The sequence below is a fragment of the Polypterus senegalus genome, chromosome 3, assembly GCF_016835505.1.
Source record: "Polypterus senegalus isolate Bchr_013 chromosome 3, ASM1683550v1, whole genome shotgun sequence".
Classification (NCBI taxonomy): domain Eukaryota; kingdom Metazoa; phylum Chordata; class Cladistia; order Polypteriformes; family Polypteridae; genus Polypterus; species Polypterus senegalus.
This window is the reverse complement of record NC_053156.1, coordinates 115,583,816-115,605,402: the sequence shown is the minus strand read 5'-3', so window position 1 is coordinate 115,605,402 and position 21,587 is coordinate 115,583,816. Positions and strand designations below refer to the sequence as shown.

The 21,587-nt window shown below is 37.4% G+C and overlaps 1 protein-coding gene across 6 annotated transcripts in view; it reads left to right on the top strand.

The window, feature by feature from the left end:
* Nucleotides 1–21,587, top strand: part of LOC120525496 (nuclear receptor coactivator 7-like) — a 179,874-nt gene that overhangs the window by 62,331 nt on the left and 95,956 nt on the right. For 4 of the 6 annotated variants that reach the window (XM_039747841.1, XM_039747842.1, XM_039747844.1 and 1 more), the window contains one exon: nt 91–317. In XM_039747841.1, the coding sequence (XP_039603775.1) occupies nt 91–317 (227 nt within the window). Of the gene's footprint in view, nt 1–90; nt 318–19,977; nt 20,481–21,587 lie in introns of those variants that run through there. The other 2 variants (XM_039747845.1, XM_039747843.1) reach the window with 2 other exon arrangements.

Below are 21,587 nucleotides of genomic sequence, written 5' to 3'. Positions count from 1 at the left end.
CAAAATACTGTTCTCCTATCCCTGTGATTTGGTGTAATTACAGTTGAAGTATGATGTCTAAATGCACTAACAACTTGTTTTCTTCTTCAGGCTGAAAAGGAGAAAGCAAATAAAGCAGAATTCAGAAAATCCATCTACTGATGGCACTAGGCTTCCAGCTGGTCGGCTGAACAAGGAAACGAAAACCCATTTAGACTCCTCAAAAGCATCCAGAGAGAACAAAGAAAACACTAAAGATGAAAATGCACAGCAGAAGAACAAGAGAAAAGAGCTTGATGTGCCTGAGCAGCCTGAACAAAGAAAATGCTCTGCAGTTAGTAAGTCTTCTTTTTTCTTCTTTTTCTTTAGTCCAGTCTCCTGTATACAGTAACTATAACCTCCACCTCTTGTCTTGTTGATGATGCAGTTTTTTGTTTTTTAAACATCTTGTTCATGAGGTTATGCACAGTTATTTACGGTATACTTCAAATACAGAAGCACAGTGGTTAGCATTATTGCCTTATAGCTCCATGTTAATGGCTTGCATTCTGTCCTGGTCACTGTTTATGTGAAATTTACATATTCTAATCATTCCTTTGTGGGTACTTCTCATAGTACTCTTGAATGATTTTTTGATTGATTAATAATCAATAAGACATCCACACCAAGGATGCCTGAAATATGAAGAGATCTGTACAATATAAATTGGTGAAAAAAACTTTCACTTTCTCTGTTGTTAATCGAAACATGGCCAAAGACTTGCTTTCATAAATAACCCAGACACACTTGTACAAATAAGAAAAATAATACAATTTATTTATAACATATGGATAATAGAAGATGGATATATGCAAATTTATACATATATTTAGACAAAAGAGACAAAAAACACAAAACATAAAATTACAAAATCTTACTTAAAATTTTTCTGTCCTGTAGAAAAAGGCACACAAATCATGAATTCTGAATTTTCAATCCATGAGGTTAATTTGATTACCTTCTTTGCCTGGTCATGAAGGTTTTACTGCTGGCAAGTGGCATGCATTTGCTCACAGCAACTAGCTTTTGCCCCTGCTCAAGGACCACCAACCTCCACACCAAGTTCTCTAGTGTGTGTACATGAGTGTATGCACCTGTGAGGTGCTGCTTTGTCTTTTCCTTTTGGATTTAGGCTAAGAAACTTATAATAGCCAGAACTTATCCTTCACAAGATTATTATCTTTAGTTACAGTTAAAACCAATACTGTAGTGTATTATAGCTGGATTTGTCCTGTGTGTTAAATTTCAGTTAATTGTTCTCAGAAGGCGGCACGGTGGCACAGTGGTAGCAGTGCTGCCTCGCAGTTTGGAGACCTGGGTTTGTTTCCCAGGTCCTTCCTGCGTGGAGTTTGCATGTTCTCCCTGTGTCTGCGTGGGTTTCCTCAGGGGACTCTGGTTTCCCCCCACAGTCCAAAGACATGCAGGTTAGGTGCACAGGCGAGTCTAAATTGTCCCTAGTGTGTGCTTGGGGTGTGTGTGTGAGTGCCCTGCAGTGGGCTGGCACCCTGCCTGGGGTTTGTTTCCTTCCTTGCACCCTGTGTTGGCTTTGATTGGCTCCAGCAGACCCCTGTGATTCTTACCTGTAGTTAGGATATAGTGGGTTGAATAGTGGATGGATGTATGGAGTATACTTATTGTTTGAGGTGAGCAATGCTTGGTTTCTTTCCTGGCTGGCTTTCTCCAGACACATTGAAGGAGTTTTCGGTGCGCTTACTTCTCTTTGCTCAGGAGATCTACTTCTTCGCCTTTGGTTGCACCTTCTTGTTGTAGGCGGTACTACAGTCTTCTCTTCAAGGGTTTTATACAAAGTATCCTTGGATGGTAGTCAACTGCTCAGTCAAGTGGTAATCAGTCAGTGACCGTTGTTAGAAAGGCCAATGGATGACTTACATATGGTCTCTCTCTCTTGCTCCTGTCCTTGTCCCTCAACAAGGCAAGTATTCCACTTTTTCAGTCCATCATTGTTGCCTTCTGGAGTAAAGTGATTGCTTCAATCTCTGTTGTGGCCATACCCTATCAGCTATGGGTTCTGGCTATAGGTAGCCAATTTATGGTGAGGTCAAGCTGTAGCATAGTGAGGGAAGAGCCTTTAGAGAAGCATTAATAAGAGCCTTTAGTTAGGGTGTTACAAAGGTTTTTTTAGGGAGGAATAAAAGTTGTGTCATTGGCTACCAGGATGCACATAAGTCAGTCCTCTTGGATGACCATTGATGCAAAGTTCTGTCCATTAATATTACTCATCCTTAATTTATGATACTTTGTTCAGCACTTGAGTCCATTTTGCGCCTTAGAGAGAGAGAGATGTCCCTGGCTGTTACATGGTCTGGAAGTGATCATCTAATAAGATAAGGCTGCAAATGCTGCATTCCAAGGAGAGGCCCAGTCTGGCAAACTCTTAGCTGGTGGTCAAAGTGCCTGGCAACAGTTTGCTAAGTTAAGACTTGGGTTCTAACCAGGTAAAATGAATAATGCCAATCTGTGTGACACTCATACATTTCAAAGACATGCACTTTTGTTTAAGTGACATTATTGAAATTGCTTGTTGTGAGTGACTGAGTATGGAATGTATGTGCCTTTCAGCCTGTCCAGGATTTGTCCTTACCATGCACCCAGTGCTTTTAGGATAGGCTCCAGATTACAGTAATTCAAACAATGAATGTCAGAATGTGGGTAAATGGATAGAAAAATGCATGCAAATATATTGAAATAGAAGTAAGACTTTATGTTTGATGTATTTAACTGTATTGGTAGAAACTTTCTTACTGGATGCATAAAGTCTTGTGTACATCCTTAACACCCTTAAATGATGTTTTCCTCTTTGCTTTTCTATTGATACTAATTTCTTTTAGAGTCTGATTTGATCAGTTTTTCCCCTCCTTGTCAAAAAATTTGTTTTATTGCCATGAAGCTGCAATAGCTGATGTTTTTTCTACGTATTGTTTTTACTCCCATCACAACTAAAAGCTTTTATGAATTCAATTAGATGAAGACTGCAAGCCTACTATACTGTCATAAACATTGATTCTAAATTATATCAACAGTTTAATTTGCTTCAAATATTGATTTTACAACACAAGATTCTATGAGGCTAATGGAATGTTCTTAAGATTCAGATCAGTGAATAAATAATGATATACAGCATGTATGTCTGTTTTTAAGTTTATGTTGATTCATTGTGTGAAGTTATTTAGCTGAACATCATTATTGAGGCAAACCATTTTTAGTATGTAATAACCTATGTTCAAATGGTATGGAGCAATTATTTTAAATTTACTTTTCTGCAGGGTTAATGCTCTGAAGAACTCTCTTATGATATATAATTATTGATTGGCAATGATTAATAATTTGCTAGTGTCGAACTCTAGTAAATTTCTGAGGTTACTTTGAGCAAACAGAAAAAGACACTTCCTGATTAAACTTAAAATACTGATTTAGTTTTGCTAAACAATTATACAGTTTGCAGCATTTCTACCCTACATTTGATATTTATATAGCGAGAATACAGACATGCATCAATTTATGGCTAACTGAGTTGAGGCCATTCATACTAGTTCCGTAGGAAAACAATGAGGTAATAATGTTCTAGAAATTGACAAAACCATTTTCTCTATGCCACAATGGCCATATGCTTTTTGTTTATCACATGCTTGCTGGTAGCGCTGCAATCTGTAAAATGATACATTCTGAATAGAAGCAGGTTTGAGCTGCTGTCTTGGCTATCTGTCTTTCTGTACTTAAGCTGCAACTAACAAATGGCCACAAGCTAGCAATAAGTAAAATAAAGAAGATAGAAACACCTTTTAAATAGTAAGAAATCATTGCTATTATTATTATTATTATTATTATTATTATTATTATTATTATTATTATTGTTATTATTATTATTATTATTATTGTTGTTGTTGTTGTTTTACAGGGTCTCATATGTTTTCTCACTCTTGGAGGGCCCTTTAATTTTTGTTGTGATTGGCACTGCTGCATGACTATTTTTTATGCATTCGGATCACCTTCCCTTACACAGTCCCAGTGTGTGCAAACTAAGACTCAAAGATCAGTTTGTTCTACTAAGAAGTTAAAGTATGCTTACAGGTGTCCCACACCAGACCCACAGAGCCTCAATTGCAAAGACCTGTACACTTTGTAAACAACATACAACCAATCTGACATATAGCCCAATGGCTGGCTCCAAATCAGTGCGTGGCTGTACTTTCATGTCACTGTCTTTTTTTAACAAAGTAATTTGTTGTGCAAATAAATCATTTTAATCAATTACCTTACATGTAAATTTTGTACTGTACTGTATGTCATAGATTTCAGTTTTACAGAAAAAAACAATACATATTTGTACAGTTACAGTTCACATGAAGAAGGCTCATACTGTGAATGAGAGTTCACAATCTTTTGAACAATAGGCTACACTTACGTTTTTAATATAAAATCTCAACAGTACAAGCTCTCCATTTTATTACTACTGAGAGGAGAATATCTTCATCCAGCATTGTTTTTATAACTATCAGCATTTTGATAGTGCTACTGTCCATGACTACATAATAGCCTATCAATGTATATTCCAAGACTCTCCGACCTTGAGAATTATTTGTAGTTATAGTACTAGGGTGTTGTACTGTGTCAGCCATTATGGATGTAGTGAGAAGTCAAGCAAAATGAGACCTTTTATTGGCTAACTAAAAAGATTATAATATACCAGCTTTCGAGGCAGCTCAAGCCCCTTCTTCAGGCAAGATGCTAAAACTATTGGAACTTGTTGTCTATGCAAGATGAATGGTAATCTTTTGCTAAAGTATCACCAATATCTAACTTAATATGTGGAAGGAATATGACTTATCCTGCATGATCCCCAGTCATACCTTTGTGGGTAATTGAATGTTTATGTAGTTTTACAATTTGTAAGCTTGTGCAAGTACATACGCTTAACTGCAAGCACATAACTGAACTACTGCTGTTCATAGCGGAGTAAATGTATATAAGGCGTTTTGTTTGATGCATGTGTGTTAAATTGGTTGTATTGACATGAGAGTATCATTGTTGTATTCTCTGAATGAAGACGAAAAAAAGATATATAGATGTATGCTATATTATGATGTTATTGAAATTATTGCACAATTCAGCTAATCTTTTTATATATAGATTTATATAAGAAGAATTTTTTTTTATACATTAGTGCTTACATTAGGGGACACAACTTTTTAAATGCTTAACTAGTGCTGAAAACTAGATGTTCCATGCATTTTTTTTCTTCTAAGCCTGCTGTCTCCACTAAACCTTAAGAACATCAATTAATATCATATATTTAACTCCCACAACAAATGCACTATTATTACAGAAAATAATGAATTACTGTGTTCATTTTGATCATTTTTATGTTTTTAAGCAGTATTTGTTAGTGAAACTTACAAAGAGTAATTTGCCACCATTTACAATTTAGTTGCGTTTATAATAATTACAACCATAACTTAACATAAATTTTGTTACAGACATGCAATGCCTCACCCAAGAGTGTGTTCACATTTCTTTAAATATACTTCAGAAATTTAATATCCTCCTTTTTTGTAAATACTTGTAAATACATGAAAAAACATGAAAAAGAGAAAGAAAGAAATGGTTTTACTAATAATCTGCTCATCTAAATTCATTCTGCTAAAACAGTTTACAAAAAATATTATATTAATAATAATAATTCATTACATTTATATAGCGCTATTCTCAGTACAGCACAGTAGTTTAGTTGGTTATTTTCAATATGATTCAGCCTTAAGATATTTCTAAACATCAGTTATATGTATAGAGGACACAAGTTACATTTGTTGCCAAGTCAAAACACTCAGTACCCTAGAATGACAAAGCAGAAAGAGGATTTTAGACATTTTTGCAATTTTATTAAAAATAAAAAACTGAAATACTGCATTGATACAAGTATTCAGACCCTGTGCTATAACACTTTAAATCTGTCTCAGTTCATCCCATTCTATTGATCATCATTGAGATGTTTCTGCACTTTGTTTGGCGTTCACCTGAGGTGAATTCAGTTGATTGGACATGATTAGAAAAGGCAGTCATCTCTCTATATAAGGTCCAACAGATGACAATGTGTATCAGAGCAAAAACCAAACCATGAGGTCAAAAGAATTGCCTGCATAACTTAGAGACACGATTAGAGGAAGGTTACAAAAAAAAAAACAAATCCAGCAGCATTGAAGGTTCCCAAGAGCAATCCTTTCTTCATAATTCTTAAATGGAAAATGTTTGGAACAACCATGACTCTTCCTAGGATTTGATACATAGACTGAGCAACAGGGGAAAAGGGCCAAATTAAAAAAAGGAGCAAAAACCCTTTTGACCCTGAGTGAGTTCCAGTGAACCGTTGTGTAGATGGGAGAAATTTCCAGAAGGACAACCAACACTCCACCGATCTGTGCTTACTGACAGTGTAGCCAGATAGAATTTTTTCCACAGTAAAAGACATATGGAAGCCTGCTTGGAGTTTGCAAAAAAGCATCTGAAGGACTCCTAAACTATGAGAATCAAGTATTTCTGGTCTGATGAAACCAAAATTAGGGTCATGTCTGGAGGATCCAGGCACTCATCATATGTGCAGTACCATTCCAACGGTGAAGAATGGTAATAGCAACATCTTACTGTGGTGTTGTTTTTCATTGGCAGGAACTGGGAGACTAGTCAAGATTGAGGGAAAACTGAACAGAGAAAAGTACAGAAATATCCTTAATAAATACCTGATCCAGAGTGCTGTAGACCTCAGACTGGGCTGAAGGTTCACATTCTAACAGAACAACAATCCTAAGCACAAAGTGAAGACAACACAGAAGTGTCTTAGTGACAACTCTCAGAATGCCTTTGAGTTGCCCAGCCAGAGCCCATATTTGAACCCAAAAAAACATTTCTAGGGAGACGTGAAAATAGCAATCTATCGAAGATCTCCTGACCTGTCAGAGCTTGAGAGGATGATCTGCAGAGAGGAATGGCAGATAATCTCCAAATTCAGGTGTACAAAGCTTGTCATGTCATACCCAAAAATAATCTGGATTGTAACCATTGGCAAAAAATATGATTCAATTAAACACTGAGCAAAGGGTCTAAATATGTGTGTTAAGGTAACATTTTAGTATTTTATTTTTAATAAATTTGCGAAAATTTCAAAAATTCATTTTGTGCTTGTTTTCTGCGATATTGAGTGTTGCTTGATGTGGGGAAAATTAATTTAAACAATTTTAGCACAAAGCTGTAACGTAACGAAATGTGAAAAAGCGTTGACATTGCATCCCCGCCTGTTATAAAGCTTCTTCCACTTCTCTCTATCCTGTGCTACTTCCTCCAGGTTTCTTCCCCTAGCTCATCTGTCTCTTTCTTCCTCCATCATTATTTCTTTCCACCTCTTTTTTGGGTTTCCTGCTCTTCTTCATCCTACTGGAAACCATCTTTCCACTCTTCTTGCTGTCCTGCCTATCTTAATATTCTAGATATGCCTGTTTCACTTGGTTCCATATGACCATTCTTTTCTCTCAAATCCTTGTTACTAATTGCCCTTGGCAATCTTATTCCCATAATCTGTCTCAAGTATCTTCTGTCAAACATGTCCATTTTGAGATAAAGTAAAGTTGCCTAAATACTTCCTGAATCCACTTTATATGTGGCAAATATGAAATAATTGAGAGATAAGTAAATGATAAAAAGAAATAAAGGTAAAGCCAACAAGTACAACGTACTTTCCCATTTAGCTAAACAGGCTTGGAAATCTGTTATTAAAAACATGAAATCAAATTATTTTCTACTTGTACTTCTCAGCAAAAACATCTGAGATGGCCAAGTTTGATATATCTTGCTCCCTTCACAATATATTTTTGTGGTTAGCCATTTTAGAATTTAGTTTGACTCATTTGTACTTTTTTGAAATTGGCCTCTAATACGTACAGAAAGGAAATTCCATTTACATTGAAGCACAAACGAATAAAGCAAAAGCAAAACCAAAACCTATGTATTTTTCTTGTACCGGTATTTACCACATATGCAGTCCCCAGTGGAAAGATATTTTATGTTATTGTAAAATACCACATGTAAAGTCCCAATAGACTTTTTAGAACTGAATGTTGTACTTAAAAGTTTTTTTAGGTCTAACTAGACCTAAACCTCTACCTACCTACCTGTGGTTTTTCTTTTCTAAAGAACAATACAACAGTTTGCTTTAGAGTTTTTATTTTAAAGGGCAAATGTAATATTGATCATATTAATAGTTAATTTTGCAATGAGAGATGAATTAACCTTATAGCCCTTACACATTTTAGGCATATTTCTCTTTATTATTCAAGTACCATTCCAAATGAGTCAATGCAATGCAATACCAGCTGGTACCGTTTGTCTTAAACAATTTGTGCTGTACAATTTCATGATAAAATTTTGGTAAGCAAGAAATCCTTACCCATGCAGTTCTAGTTCCAAGTGCAAACACAGTAACAATTTATGGGGAAATACAAAAACTTTGAATTCATTATTTACGGTGTCATTACAGTGTCAAGTATTTTCAATTGCTTTTCATGCGCAAAAGTGGCACCAGTCAGTGGTATAAACAATACAGTTGACAAGGCAGAATGTCTTTGGTGATTACAGTTAGATGGTGAACTTCACATATCAGCAGTATAAGTAATCTAGAAAACTATGTTCAGATTACTGGAGAAATGTTAAATATGCACCACCTATCCCCATGCAAAAGTAAGTAGATGTGAGCAAGTAAGTGAAGAGATGTGAGCAAGTTCAGATTTTATGTCATGTGTACCACTAGTTGCATTGAGACTTGTACAATATCAACAACAGACAATGAAGACAACACAATGAGTCAAGTATAACACCTGGCAATATATGTAAAAAATGTACATTACATGTGCTCATGCATTTGTGAATATGAGAAGCTCTTTAGTATTTTTTTTACCTCATTTTAAATAATCTGGAGTCTGTGTTTAGTGGTGTGAATACTAATAGTCCTGTACTATTGCCCTAAATAGTTTGCTGAGGAGGAAGAAAAGTGACTTATGACTGAGGTCTTTAATAATACTGTTTGCCTTTCTAAGGAGTATGTCCTGAACAGTGCTCCATTAATATTGTGAGATAACATCACTGCCCTCTGCAGGGCTTCTGAACTGAGCAGGAGCTGTAATGTTTCAGACTGTCTCCCCAGAGCATCCCCTCCAATACAGATGGTATAGTTTGCTTCATAAACTCTATAATCATCTCCTTGGTTTTACCTGACATTAAGGGACATTTTTCAGCAAAAAATCTTCTCTGTAAGTCATTTTATCAGTGTTGACGATCAGCTGTAGGCACACCTGGTGACATAGTCACAGGTGATTAAGAAATACTGTAGGGGCTCAACTCACTACTTTCCATTGAGGATTAGTTAGTATATAAAATTGTGCTGCCAATCTGATCTTGTTGGAGTCTGCCAGTTAGAGCGCCTGGGATCCAGTTTAAGAGGGTAGCACTAAGTTCCTTCCAAGTCTAGAAGCTTGGCAATAGGCCTAGATGTAATAACAGGTTAAACAATTTTAATTAAACTGTAATGGCAAAAATTCAGTGGGGGCAGATGGATTTTTAAAACAAGGGAATACTAAAAGAGTGATGCATTGGGAGAGTTGTCTAGGGTGTCATCTTACGTCACGCTGGCATATTGTGTGAGATGAATTGTTAATGAACTGAAATAAAGCTTCACAAATCAGAACAACAGAAAAAGGGAGGATCCTTCAGAAAATCTAACTTATTTTATCCAGAGAGTATTATAATCAGAATATGACAATACAGCATCAGTGTTTTCAAAAATTTCTGTGTATGGTATCTGATACATGATAACTGTAAACTTTATTGGATTTTTTAGAAAATGTTCAAGTGGCTTTACTGTGTAAGATAATATGAGTACAGGCCATATCTATATAGTATATTGATCAATCTAATTTCAAGTTATTCAACACTTAAATACTGCAGATTTAAGATTAAAAATAAATTCCCTGAAGCTCTGAGAATCAGATAAAGTTATATGGCTAACTGAATTAACTGGATAACCTGACATACACTAAGTAGAAAAATGCCCACAAAGGTTCAAAAATTATTTTAGAACTGAGAGGAACAAATAAGATGCAGTAGGACAACGCATATCATACCAAGTACTAAGTAATGTACAGATCAACATATAAGCTGAAGTTATCATGAGCGAAACTTGTGTAGTGAATATCCTATTTATGAATTTCAATACTTACTACAAGTGTTCTGCCTGTCAATCGTTCTATTTAATCCATGTAATGCTTAATTTATGAAACTAAATAATGAGGACCAATTGCTTATTTTTCACATGGCTAAAGAATTATGTCAACCAGCAAGACTGTGCTGATAATTTACTAAAAGGTAGTTTGATAATAACTATGTTTATAACTACATAAGAAAAGTCAGAGCAGACAGAGATTATGCTACTTTGATGTGGGTAGTGACATCCTTTCACATGTTCTACAGCTCTGATGGCCAGTGCAATTTTCTACACTGTGGTGTGCTGGGCTGGTAATAATAATAATACATTTTATTTATATAGTGTTCATGCTCAAGGTGCTTCAGAGTCTGAGAAAGAACAGCAAGATACAGTATATGTAACATTGGATACAATTATGTTTTGCATAGAACACTAAAATGGATAAATACAGGATATACAAAGCAATACATAAAATAAAAGACAATAAACCAGAGTAAAATACTCAATTCAAAACTAAAAAGAAAAGCCTGAACAAATAACATAATTTGTGATATAACACACAAACAAATTACAGTGATACCTTGAGATACAAGTTTAATTCGTTCCGTGACCGAGCTCGTAAGTCAAAGTGCTCGTAACTCAAATCAATTTTCCCCATTGAAATTAATTGAAATGAGATTAATTCGTGCCAGACCCAAAAAACCACCTCAATTTTTTGTTAAATGTTATCAACATAAGAAAAATGTATTTATAATGAATAAATATTGTATACAAACAAAATAAAACCTAATGCATTAAAGAGAATCTAAAGAAATAAACAGATGTTGGCGAAGGCGATTAGCATATTGTAATGTTTTTTCTTTCACTTCAATTTTGCTTAACTTAATTTTCTTCTTCACTAGCTTTTTTCTTTTTTGCACCGCTTTCGTCACTTTCATTCACAGGGCGTTTCAATAGAAACCTGTCCAAGGAGCTTTGTTTAGTCCTCCCGTTTAGAATGTTTCTGAAATGAGTTAGGCAAGTGTCATTAAATAACGCCGCTGCACGACCAGTTGCCATTTTTTCTGGGTTTCTTTTCAATAAAATTAAGTGTTAGGCAAGTGTCATTAAATAGCGCCGCTGCACGATCAGTTGTAACTTTTTCAGGGTGTCTTTTCAATAAAGTGAAGTGTTAGGCAAGTGTCAATAAATAGCACCACCGCATGATCAGTTGTAACTTTTTCAGGGTGTTTCTCTTCTTTAAAGTTCTAAACTTTTTCCCACATTGCAAACACTTCCTTTATCTTACTTTAAGAGATAACCTCCTCCGCGATATCAATCTCCTGCAGAACCTCCGTATGTTGCTGCGTCCTCTGTCGTCAGTTCCTCGGAATGTGGGGCGACAAGCTCTTTGCTGGCTCATATTTCGAATTTTGGCCCGTAACTCCAGGCAAAAAATCAACCTAGTGACAGCTCGTATCTCAAAAAACTCGTACGTTGGGGCACTTGTATTTCAAGATACCACTGTATCTTGAGAATCTGGACAGAAAGGTAAACTAAAAGAGAGAGCACAATGTTAGGTTAAGAGACTTCCTGAACAGATTAGTTTTAAGTTGTTTTATAAAAGCATGAATTGAGTCAGCTGATCTACCATAGATACTCGCCTATTAGTCGACCTCGCAGATAAGTCGAGTGCATTGTTTAAGCCGAAAATTATGAAATTTGTTATGACCCGCATATAAGTCGAGGGTAAAGCTTGACAGCCTATCAAATTCTTTGAATAATATATGACCACCAGAGTGGGTAGGAAAATCATCACTTCAAAAGAGGCCCACCAAATCAGTAAGCTGATTAAAAGGGTAGGCTCAGTTATGGGACACACTCTGGACATCCAGTATGGTGCTGTGGCTCAGCAAGTAGATATTATTGCGGGTAGCAAAGTAGAGAATAAAAAAATGAGCACAATTGTGAACAACACTACGCATATTCTGTCTGACACATTTAAACGGAGTACTTTGAAGTAGCAAATTATTCAGTAGAGGTGTGTTAACAAACACTACTGGGTTTCCTGTATACCAACAGCAATATGCTTTCAGATAGATAGATAGATAGATAGATAGATAGATAGACAGACAGACAGACAGACAGACAGACAGACAGACAGACACTTTATTACTTCCAAGGGGAAATTCACATAATCCAGCAGCAGTATACTGATACAAAAAAAAATAAATTAAACACTAATTAAAATACATGTAAAATCAGACAATAACTTTGAATAATGTTAGCATTTACTCCCCCGGGTGGAATTGAAGAGTTGCATAGTGTGGGGGAGGTACGATCTCCTCAGTCTGTCAGTGGAGCAAGACAGTGACAAAAGTCTGTCACTGAAGCTACTCCTCTGCATGGAGATGACACTGTTCAGTGGATGCAGTGAATTCTCCATGATTGACAGGAGTTTGCTTAGTGCCTGTCGCTCTACTACAGATGTTAAACTGTCCAGCTTTATTCCTACAATAGAGCCTGCCTTTCTAACAAGTTTGTCCAGGCGTGAGACGTCCTTCTTCTTTATGCTGCCTCCCCAGCACACCATCGCATAGAAGAGGGCACTTGCCACAACTGTCTGGTAGAACATCTGCAGCATCTTATTGCAGATGTTGAAAGACGACAACCTTCTAAGGAAGTATAGTCGGCTCTGACCTTACTTACTCAGGGCATCAGTATTGGCAGACCAGTCCAATTTGTTATCCAGCTGCACTCCCAGGTATTTATAGGTCTGTACCCTCTGCACACAGTCTCCTCTGATGATCACGGGGTCCATGAGGGGCCTGGGCCTCCTAAAATCAACCACCAGTTCCTTGGTCTTGCTGGTGTTCAGGTGTAAGTGGTTTGAGTCGCACCATTTAACAAAGTCCTTGATTAGCTTCCTGTACTACTCCTCCTGCCCACTCCTAATGCAGCCCACGATAGCAGTGTTGTCAGCGAACTTTTGCACGTGGCAGGACTCCGAGTTGTATTGGAAGTCTAATGTATATAGGCTGAACAGGATCGGAGAAAGTACAGTCCCCTGCGGCGCTCCTGTGTTGCTGATCACAATGTCAGACCTGCAGTTTCCGAGACGCACATAATGAGGTCTGTCTGTAAGATAGTCCACGATTCATGCCACCAGGTGTGAATCTACTCCCATCTCTGTCAGCTTGTCCCTAAGGAGCAGAGGTTGGATGGTGTTGAAGGTGCTAGAGAAGTCCAAAAACATAATTCTTACAGCACCACTGCCTTTTGCATCCTCCACTCCGACCTTCTCCTGGTATGCAAACTGCAGAGGGTCAAGGGCGTGGCGGACCTGTGGGCTCAGGTGGTGAAGCAGCAGCTGCTCCATGGTCTTCATCACATTTGACGTCAGAGCAACAGGCCGGAAGTCGTTCAGCTCACTAGGACGTGATACCTTTGGGACTGGGGTGATACAAGATATTTTCCAAAGCCTCGGGACTCTCCCCTGTTCCAGGCTCAGGTTGAAGATGCGCTGTAGAGGACTCCCCAGTTCCTGCGCACAGGCCTTCAGCAGTCATGGCGATACTGCATCTGGACCCGCTGCTTTGCTGGCACGAAGTCTCCTCAGCTCTCTGCTCACCTGCGCTGCTGTAATTGTGGGTGGGGATGTCTCTCCTATGCTGGTATCAGCAGAAGGATGGTTGGAGGATGCAGTACTCCGAGGTGAGAGTGGGTTAGGGGGGTCAAACCTGTTAAAGAAGTTGTTCATTTGATTTGCTCTCTCCAGGTCTCTCTCGATGGTGGCACCCCGCTTCGAGCTGCAGCCAGTGATGATCTTCATTCCATCCCACACTTCCTTCATGCTGTTATTCTGCAACTTCTGCTCCAGCTTTCTCTTGTACTGCTCCTTCGCCGCCCTGAGCTGGACTCGGAGTTCCTTCTGTACACGCTTGAGCTCATGCTGATCACCGCCTTTAAAAGCCCTTTTCTTCTGGTCCAAAAGGCCCTTGATGTCACTTGTAATCCATGGCTTGTTGTTAGCATAGCAGCGTACTGTTCTTACTGGAACTACAATGTCCATACAGAAGTTGATGTAATCAGTTGTGCAGTCAACAGCCTCTTCCATGTTCTCACTATGGCTTGGCTTGTAGTGAGGCTGAAGCAGGACCAGGTTATGATCAATCGCAGGCAGTGGGGTGGCTCTGTATGCGTCTTTAACGTTTGCATACAGTATGTCAATAGTCATATTTCCCCGGGTGTTACAGTCCACATACTGTGAAAAGGCAGGTAATGTTTTGTCCAGCGTTACTTGGTTAAAATTTCCAGCGATTAGCACAAGCGCCTCAGGGTGCTGCGTTTGTAACTTAGCAACTGCGGAATGGATGACATCACTCGCTATCTCCAAGTTCGCTCGAGGGGGGATGTAAACAATAACAACAATCATGTGTCCAAACTCTCTGGGCAAGTAATAGGGGTGCAAACTTACGGCCAACAGTTTGATGTCCCTGCAGCAAGTGGAGATTTTAACGTTTACATGTCCTGAGTTGCACTACTTTGTATTGACATAGAGAGCGACCCCCTTTCTTTTTACCACAGGTATTTGCGTCTCTGTCCACTCTAACTGTGCTAAACCCGGGTAGGTCCACGTTAGCATCTTTGATGGTAGTTGTTAGCCACCTTTCACTAAACCACAGCAAGCTGGATTCTCTGTAGGTTCTGGCATTTTTCACCAGCACAGCCAGTTCTTCGATCTTATTTGGTAGTGAGTTCACATTTCCCAGGATCACAGAAGGCACCGATGGTTTATAGCTCCACTTTCTCGCAAGCTGCTTGGCTTTTATCTTATCTTTTCTCTTAACGCCGGCTCAGCTGCCCCTATATCGTCTTCTTACCTCGTCAGGTAAATAGGGAACCACACCGGCGTGGGCATTTCTTCTCAGTGCTTTAAGCTGACTACTTGAATAGGCGAGTCTCGGCGTGTAAAAATCCATGTAAAGTAGTAAAAGTAGTAAAAAGTGTCCAGGGAGTGATTCCACATAAAAGAAAGTGGTAGAAGTGATCAGTGAAACAGAGAAAAACAGAGAAAAAAAGGTAAAAAGATAAAGTCAAACATGGAGCTGCTGGAATGGCTGCCACTCGCGGCGGTGCCGGACGTCCTAATGATTCATAATGGTTCCTTGGGACTGGGACTGCATTTTTATCTTTGACCAAATTAGAAATTTTCTTTTTATTTTATTAATTCTGTTGTGTAATTGACAGAGGTTGTTACTGTTTTTTAATAATATTTATAATATTGTTTTTTATAATATTTTGCCCAGAGGGGACTGGGCAGTCTAATGGTCTGGAATCCCTACAGATTTTATTTTTTTCTCCAGCCGTCTGGAGTTTTTTTTAGTTTTTTCTGTCTACCCTGGCCATTGGACCTTACTCTTATTCTATGTTAATTAATGTTGACTTATTTTATTTTCTTATTGTGTCTTTTATTTTTCTATTCTTTATTATGTAAAGCACTTTGAGCTACTGTTTGTATGAAAATGTGCTATATAAATAAATGTTGTTGTTGTTATCTGTATTTATTGAGCTTCTGTAAAAAGCTGCATTTCCCCACTTGGGACAAATAAAGTGCTATATGTAATACAGTATGTGAAGGTTGGCTGTGATAAAATTAAACTTTGCGCATAGTGAATATGTTTATAAATATTTGAGCAAGACCTTCCACACAGAATTGTTTGACTGAGTCAAATGTATGCCCAGTTTCATTCCTCATTAACTATTTTAGTGAAAGAGCTTTTTAACAAACTTTTCTGTTAATGAGTTTCTATTTTATACATTTTAAAAGACATATGAAACAAACTGCCACTTAGCATCACACCTTTGATTAAACAAACATTTTTAAATAATTAGGTTATACCAAATGTTCAAGTACCATAAAAATAACATAGCTTGTTAATCAAAGTCTAGCTTTTTCTACTGGGGTGCTTTTTCATTTTGTACCTTATTTATGTCATCATCAAGCCTTTTCTTTGGTGTCATACAAATCTAAACAATATCATTTTTACACATCAGTAAATAAACAATTTTTCTGTCTGGTAAACAATATCCTAAATTAAAAATAAAGCCAATGCATGTACATACTCTTTGATTTGCTGTCCTCATCTCATCACAGTTGAGATTACAAGGAGAGATGAAAGCAGTTTTTTGGCAGTAAGGTTACAAGTCAAACATTCATCACAAATAATGTGAAAAATTAGTGTTATTCCTAGTGTTTCAAAACTTCTCAAATTTTGAGGAAGTATGTCAGGGCAAGATATTGAAATGAAGCTTAACATGTAAAGCTCATTTAACAAAAAATACAATTGTCAAGACATGAAGCAGTTTAGTTCAGTTTAGTTTAGTTTTAGTTAGTCTAACTACAGTAGAGACATGACCAACGTTTTTTTGCTTTGTGTCACATTATGGCTAAACTCACCACATTTCAGTCCTGTTGAATATGACTATGGGAATCATCACAAGTAAATGAAATCAAAACTTGAGTTACCATTCACCAAAGTTCTAATCACCGTGAAGAGATCCTCAAACCACAGATTATTTACTGTTCTTAGTGTTGGCATTAAAAATTTGGCATAAACAACAGCACAATTGTATCAGACCTGAATTTCCAGTTTTCTGGACTGTAACTGCCATGAAATTTCTGCTTTCTATTGATCACATTCCACACTGTCCAAGGTACCTGGAGCTGAGGAATAACAATGGAGCATAATTATTGGAGAGAGCATGTTGAAATAGTCTACAGGTGGTCTCCTGGCACTGGTCTGTGGTGATCATTTAGCTGTGGCATAGCTGTAGTAGATTGCTGCATACTCCAAGTAAACTACTAATACAGTACATCCACATATGAATCTTTACAGACATTTTAATTGTTAAAATGTTTATGGAAGAATTCCAAAGAATGGTGTGATGTTGTACAAGGTGCTTTTGGCCTTTGATCCAATGTCCACTGAATTGCAGGGACATATTTTTTGCCCAGGTGCCACATTGTTACCATTTTATCAGGGAACTATGATTAAACAGAGTTTCCATGCCCCTATAATTTACTGTACTTAAATCAATAAAAATTTCTTCATATATACTTGATTATAATTATTACAACACATTTATGGTTTTACGGAAAAAAGTGTCAGTAAGTTGTTCAGTAAGGTGATATAAAGGTTTCTAGATCAATATTTAATAAATATAAAGTACATTCATTCATTTTGTAACCCACCTATTCAGTTTATGATGAACCAATGCCTATCCTAGCAGCACCATGTGCAAGGTGGGAAACAAACTAAGATTGGGTGCCAGTCTGTCTTAGGGCACACTCATGCATATGCCTGCTGTAACTCAAACACAGATTTAATGCATACAGTTAGGTGGGGGTTGAATTTTGGCTTGTTAAGTTTGACTTGATTGTATGGAATGTTATTTGCTTCAAATTAAAATAAAAAATATATAAAAAAACACATACATTTAACCTAATATATGCATGTCAGGGATGTGAGAGAAAACAAAAAAATCCGAAAAATGAAAGAATATACCACCCGTTCCTGGGCCCAACTTCAAACCAGGAAAGGCACTGTAACTATAAAGCAGGAGTGCTTGATATTATTCTACCTTAATAAAATACATAAACATCAAGTAGAAATAATAGTAACAGATGCAGATAAAGTCACAACAATATTTTTTGCCCTGCTGATATATTGAATTCATACAGCATGTTTTTTCTGTCTAGTCTATATTATGGTACTGCACTTCCTTTACAATCCATTGTAAAGCATACTGCAAAGGAGGATTAGTATCTCTTTATTTGCTATTTTATTGGAAAGAAAGACATTTAGGCAGTGTATGTTTTTAGATGTAATTTTATGATTTAAAGTAAAAATTAATTTTAATGATTGGTATTGAAAGTATTAAGTGTGAAGCATACAATTCCATATTTTCAACTGACAGACTCATTGAAATCTGTGGAATGGAATTTTGGCAGCTAGACCCCCAACCCCATTGTTTTACTGTGGAATTGCAAGTTTACAAATGCGTCCCATCCAATCTAACAGATCTTGAGAGGATCTTCCCCGGAAGAATGTGATAAGCTACCCAAATTCAGGTGTACAAAGCTTTTAGAGAATACTTATATGAATGAAAGATTTCAGTTTTCGATTTTTTAATAAATTTGCACACCTTTCTGAAAATCTGTTTTCATTTGGTAACATTTTGGGTTATTAAGTGTAGAGTGGTGCGCAAAATAGTACATTTATCCATTTAAAATGAAATCTACAACACAACAAAAGTGTGCAGAAAGTGAATGTGTCTGAATACTTTCTGAATCCACTGTAAATACGAATTAGTTTATTGTGTTCTAGCTGTAGCATCGTTTGGATTGAAAATACAATTGTATAAGTGAAAAATGATTTTTCCATTTCATTCTAAATGGTAAAAGATTAGTTGATAATATTTTCTTTCTTAAATGTTAGCTTTAAGCAGGATAAAAATCATGTGTTAGAAACATTAGATTTCTTTATCCCCCTTAGGCATGTATATGTAGTTTGCAATATCAGATTGTTTCACTTGTAGATTTGTTTGTTAATTTCCGTGGAATTTATCTGCAGGGAAATGGCTGCATTTTGGCAGAATTTTATGCAGTTCTTTATCTGCCCTAATCTCTTGCAGTTCTTACAGCCTGGGCCTCTGCATTAAAGCCTGGCTCAATGACATTAATCTTTATCCCTTATAAATATGCAAGAGATAGGGGTGAGCTCCTGAGGTCTTTGAATTTCAGAAATGTTCTGCAGAAGTCGGCATGTGCTTCTAAATTAAAAATTTCTGGAGCTGTTTTCTGACATCTGGCAATGAAACACCTTTCTTGAAAACAAGTCATAGCTGAAAGCTCCCCCTTTTTATACTATATTCTGAACTTGATAGTTGGCATTTTTTGACACTTTCCCTCAGATATGCAGCATTATTGATTTATTCCTATTTGCTATCATAATCTAATATAATTTTTTACAAACTTTTCTTTGTTGTCAGAGCCTGAGAAAACTGCAGGACACTGTCCTGAATGGAATGCCACTTACATACAACCTCACTCATGCTTGTCCTTTCAGGAGATTTAAATTGTATTTTGGCTTGGCAGGATGCCTAAAATGTGTGAAAAAAAGTTGAATCTGTCTGAGGAAGCTAGGCATACAATTTTACATGTTGAACTGGAAGTCTTATATTGCATGACATTTCACAACCATGATACCTTAAATTCCAACATAGGAAATTAACCTATTCAGCCCAAAGGGTATATTTAATCATTATTGACCTAACAGCAATGCTGCTTTTTAATGCCCTGTAAAGTTAAGATGCTGCACATTTACAGCTAAGACAAAACTGTTTGTTTGTGCAATTTAGGTAGATTTTACAAAGAGCTAGCCGAAGTAACATGTTGAACTGATTTTGTCCATTTTCACTGACGGCAGACAGCGTTTCATCGACTGTATATATCAAACCACTTTTTTGTGATTGCAGTTAATATTATTTTTAGTTGTGCTTTCGTAAAACATCGGTGTGCCTAATCTTGAGGTTACTGCTGCTCCACTCCCTCCCTTCGACTGTATGCGCGCGCGCGCGCGTGCACGCCCTCGCTGTATACGTGCAGCATATGTGTTCGGTGTGCGCGCGCCTGGAATATTTACTACGCCACGTGGTTACTTTCACACTGAAGCCTGGGAAGTCAATTACCCAACAAAGAAAACAACTGGATGTGACCTAAACTGGTTTTGCAAGAGCAGTTTGTGCCGGAAGGAAAACGCTAAGTCCAAACTTTTAAAAAATAGTAAACTTTGCATTATGGCAAATAAGTGTCGCCATGAACACCATACTATAAGAAGACAACCTAACGCAAGAAGGTAAAGCTTGGCAAACGGATGGGACCTATTTTCCTCCAGGATGTTCGCGGCAGACTGGCTAGCAATCGCCCCGCAAGCCGACACTTTTTTGACCTTCCTAGAGGAGAAGCGAGCCTCTCCAACGCAGAAGTCTGCCGCGATTGCCTGTCCGGCTTCAGGGAGCAAAAGTGGAGACGAACCCAAGTATGGACCATTATCTTCGTCCGTCCCAAAGAGAATTCCGGATAGTCACTACAACGCCAAGCTAAGAAAAACGTATTGCTGGTCACTGGATTGCACGCTGCCAACATCCTTCAGGACAGGTATGACCGGCTTAGAGGCGAGTAACAGCGAGACTGGAAACCTTTTAATTAAGATTAAGCACTTAATTAATGTTGTGATACACAGGCACACAATGGTTAGGTTCACTCTACTGCTGGCATATTTGAATGAAACTGCATCCTTGAGTTTTTGTGTTACAGTATTTGGCAAATGGGACTACTTTCAGCCACTGCTGGAAGAGGTGATGCTGGTTTTGTAGTATCTTTTAAAAATGTTCTGGGATGTTTTACAATATTTTCAGAATTGTAGAAGAAATATGTTTAGAGTCAGTTCACATAGGTTCAGTGTTGGCTTCTTTTACAAGTAGTAATGCTGATAGGAGTTCCTGCACCACAACTAACACTGTGCACAGCTACACATTTCATGTCTTTGAAATGGTATAGGCTCACTAGTTGAGCCCCCTGCCTTTTAAGTGTGTATGATCTGAATTTCCAGATCTTGTGGCAAACCAAATTACCATTTTGAGGTATGTCGTAGGATTGTAGGAAAGCTGGAGCCTATCTCAGCAAGCATCTGACACAAGGCAGGGACAATTCATATCTTAAAGTACAATTTACCTGTGAAGATGTCTGAAACTCATTTCTGGATATCTCAGAATGTTTCCCTTGTGTGCAAGGCCAGTTCCACCATCGAGGTGAATTAGGCATTTGTCTATTGTGCAGATCATTAGTGGGGTGGGGGACCCAGCATCACAGGTTACCTACCGAACAGTTGGTTGGCGCACAAATGAGCTTGGCCTAGAGTGCAAAATAACTAGCACTGCTTACATGTTAAGATATCTTCAATATCTTCAATGAATTCTGAGATATGTCAAGTGCATTTCAGAATATTACAAAAACATTTTCAGATATCTCAAGATATCCACATTTTATTGTGATTTACAGGTAACAATGGAACATCATTACCAGTAATGAAATATCTTATTTCCTGTGTATTTCAGGAAATCTCAGATGTCTTTTGAGATATATCAAATTGACCTTGCAAGCAATTTAAGATATCAAACTCCTTGTGAGAGTTGCCTGCCTGTAAAATGTTTTACAGTAATCCCTCCTCGAGTTCCAGAACCTGTGTTCCAGAACCCCCCGCGA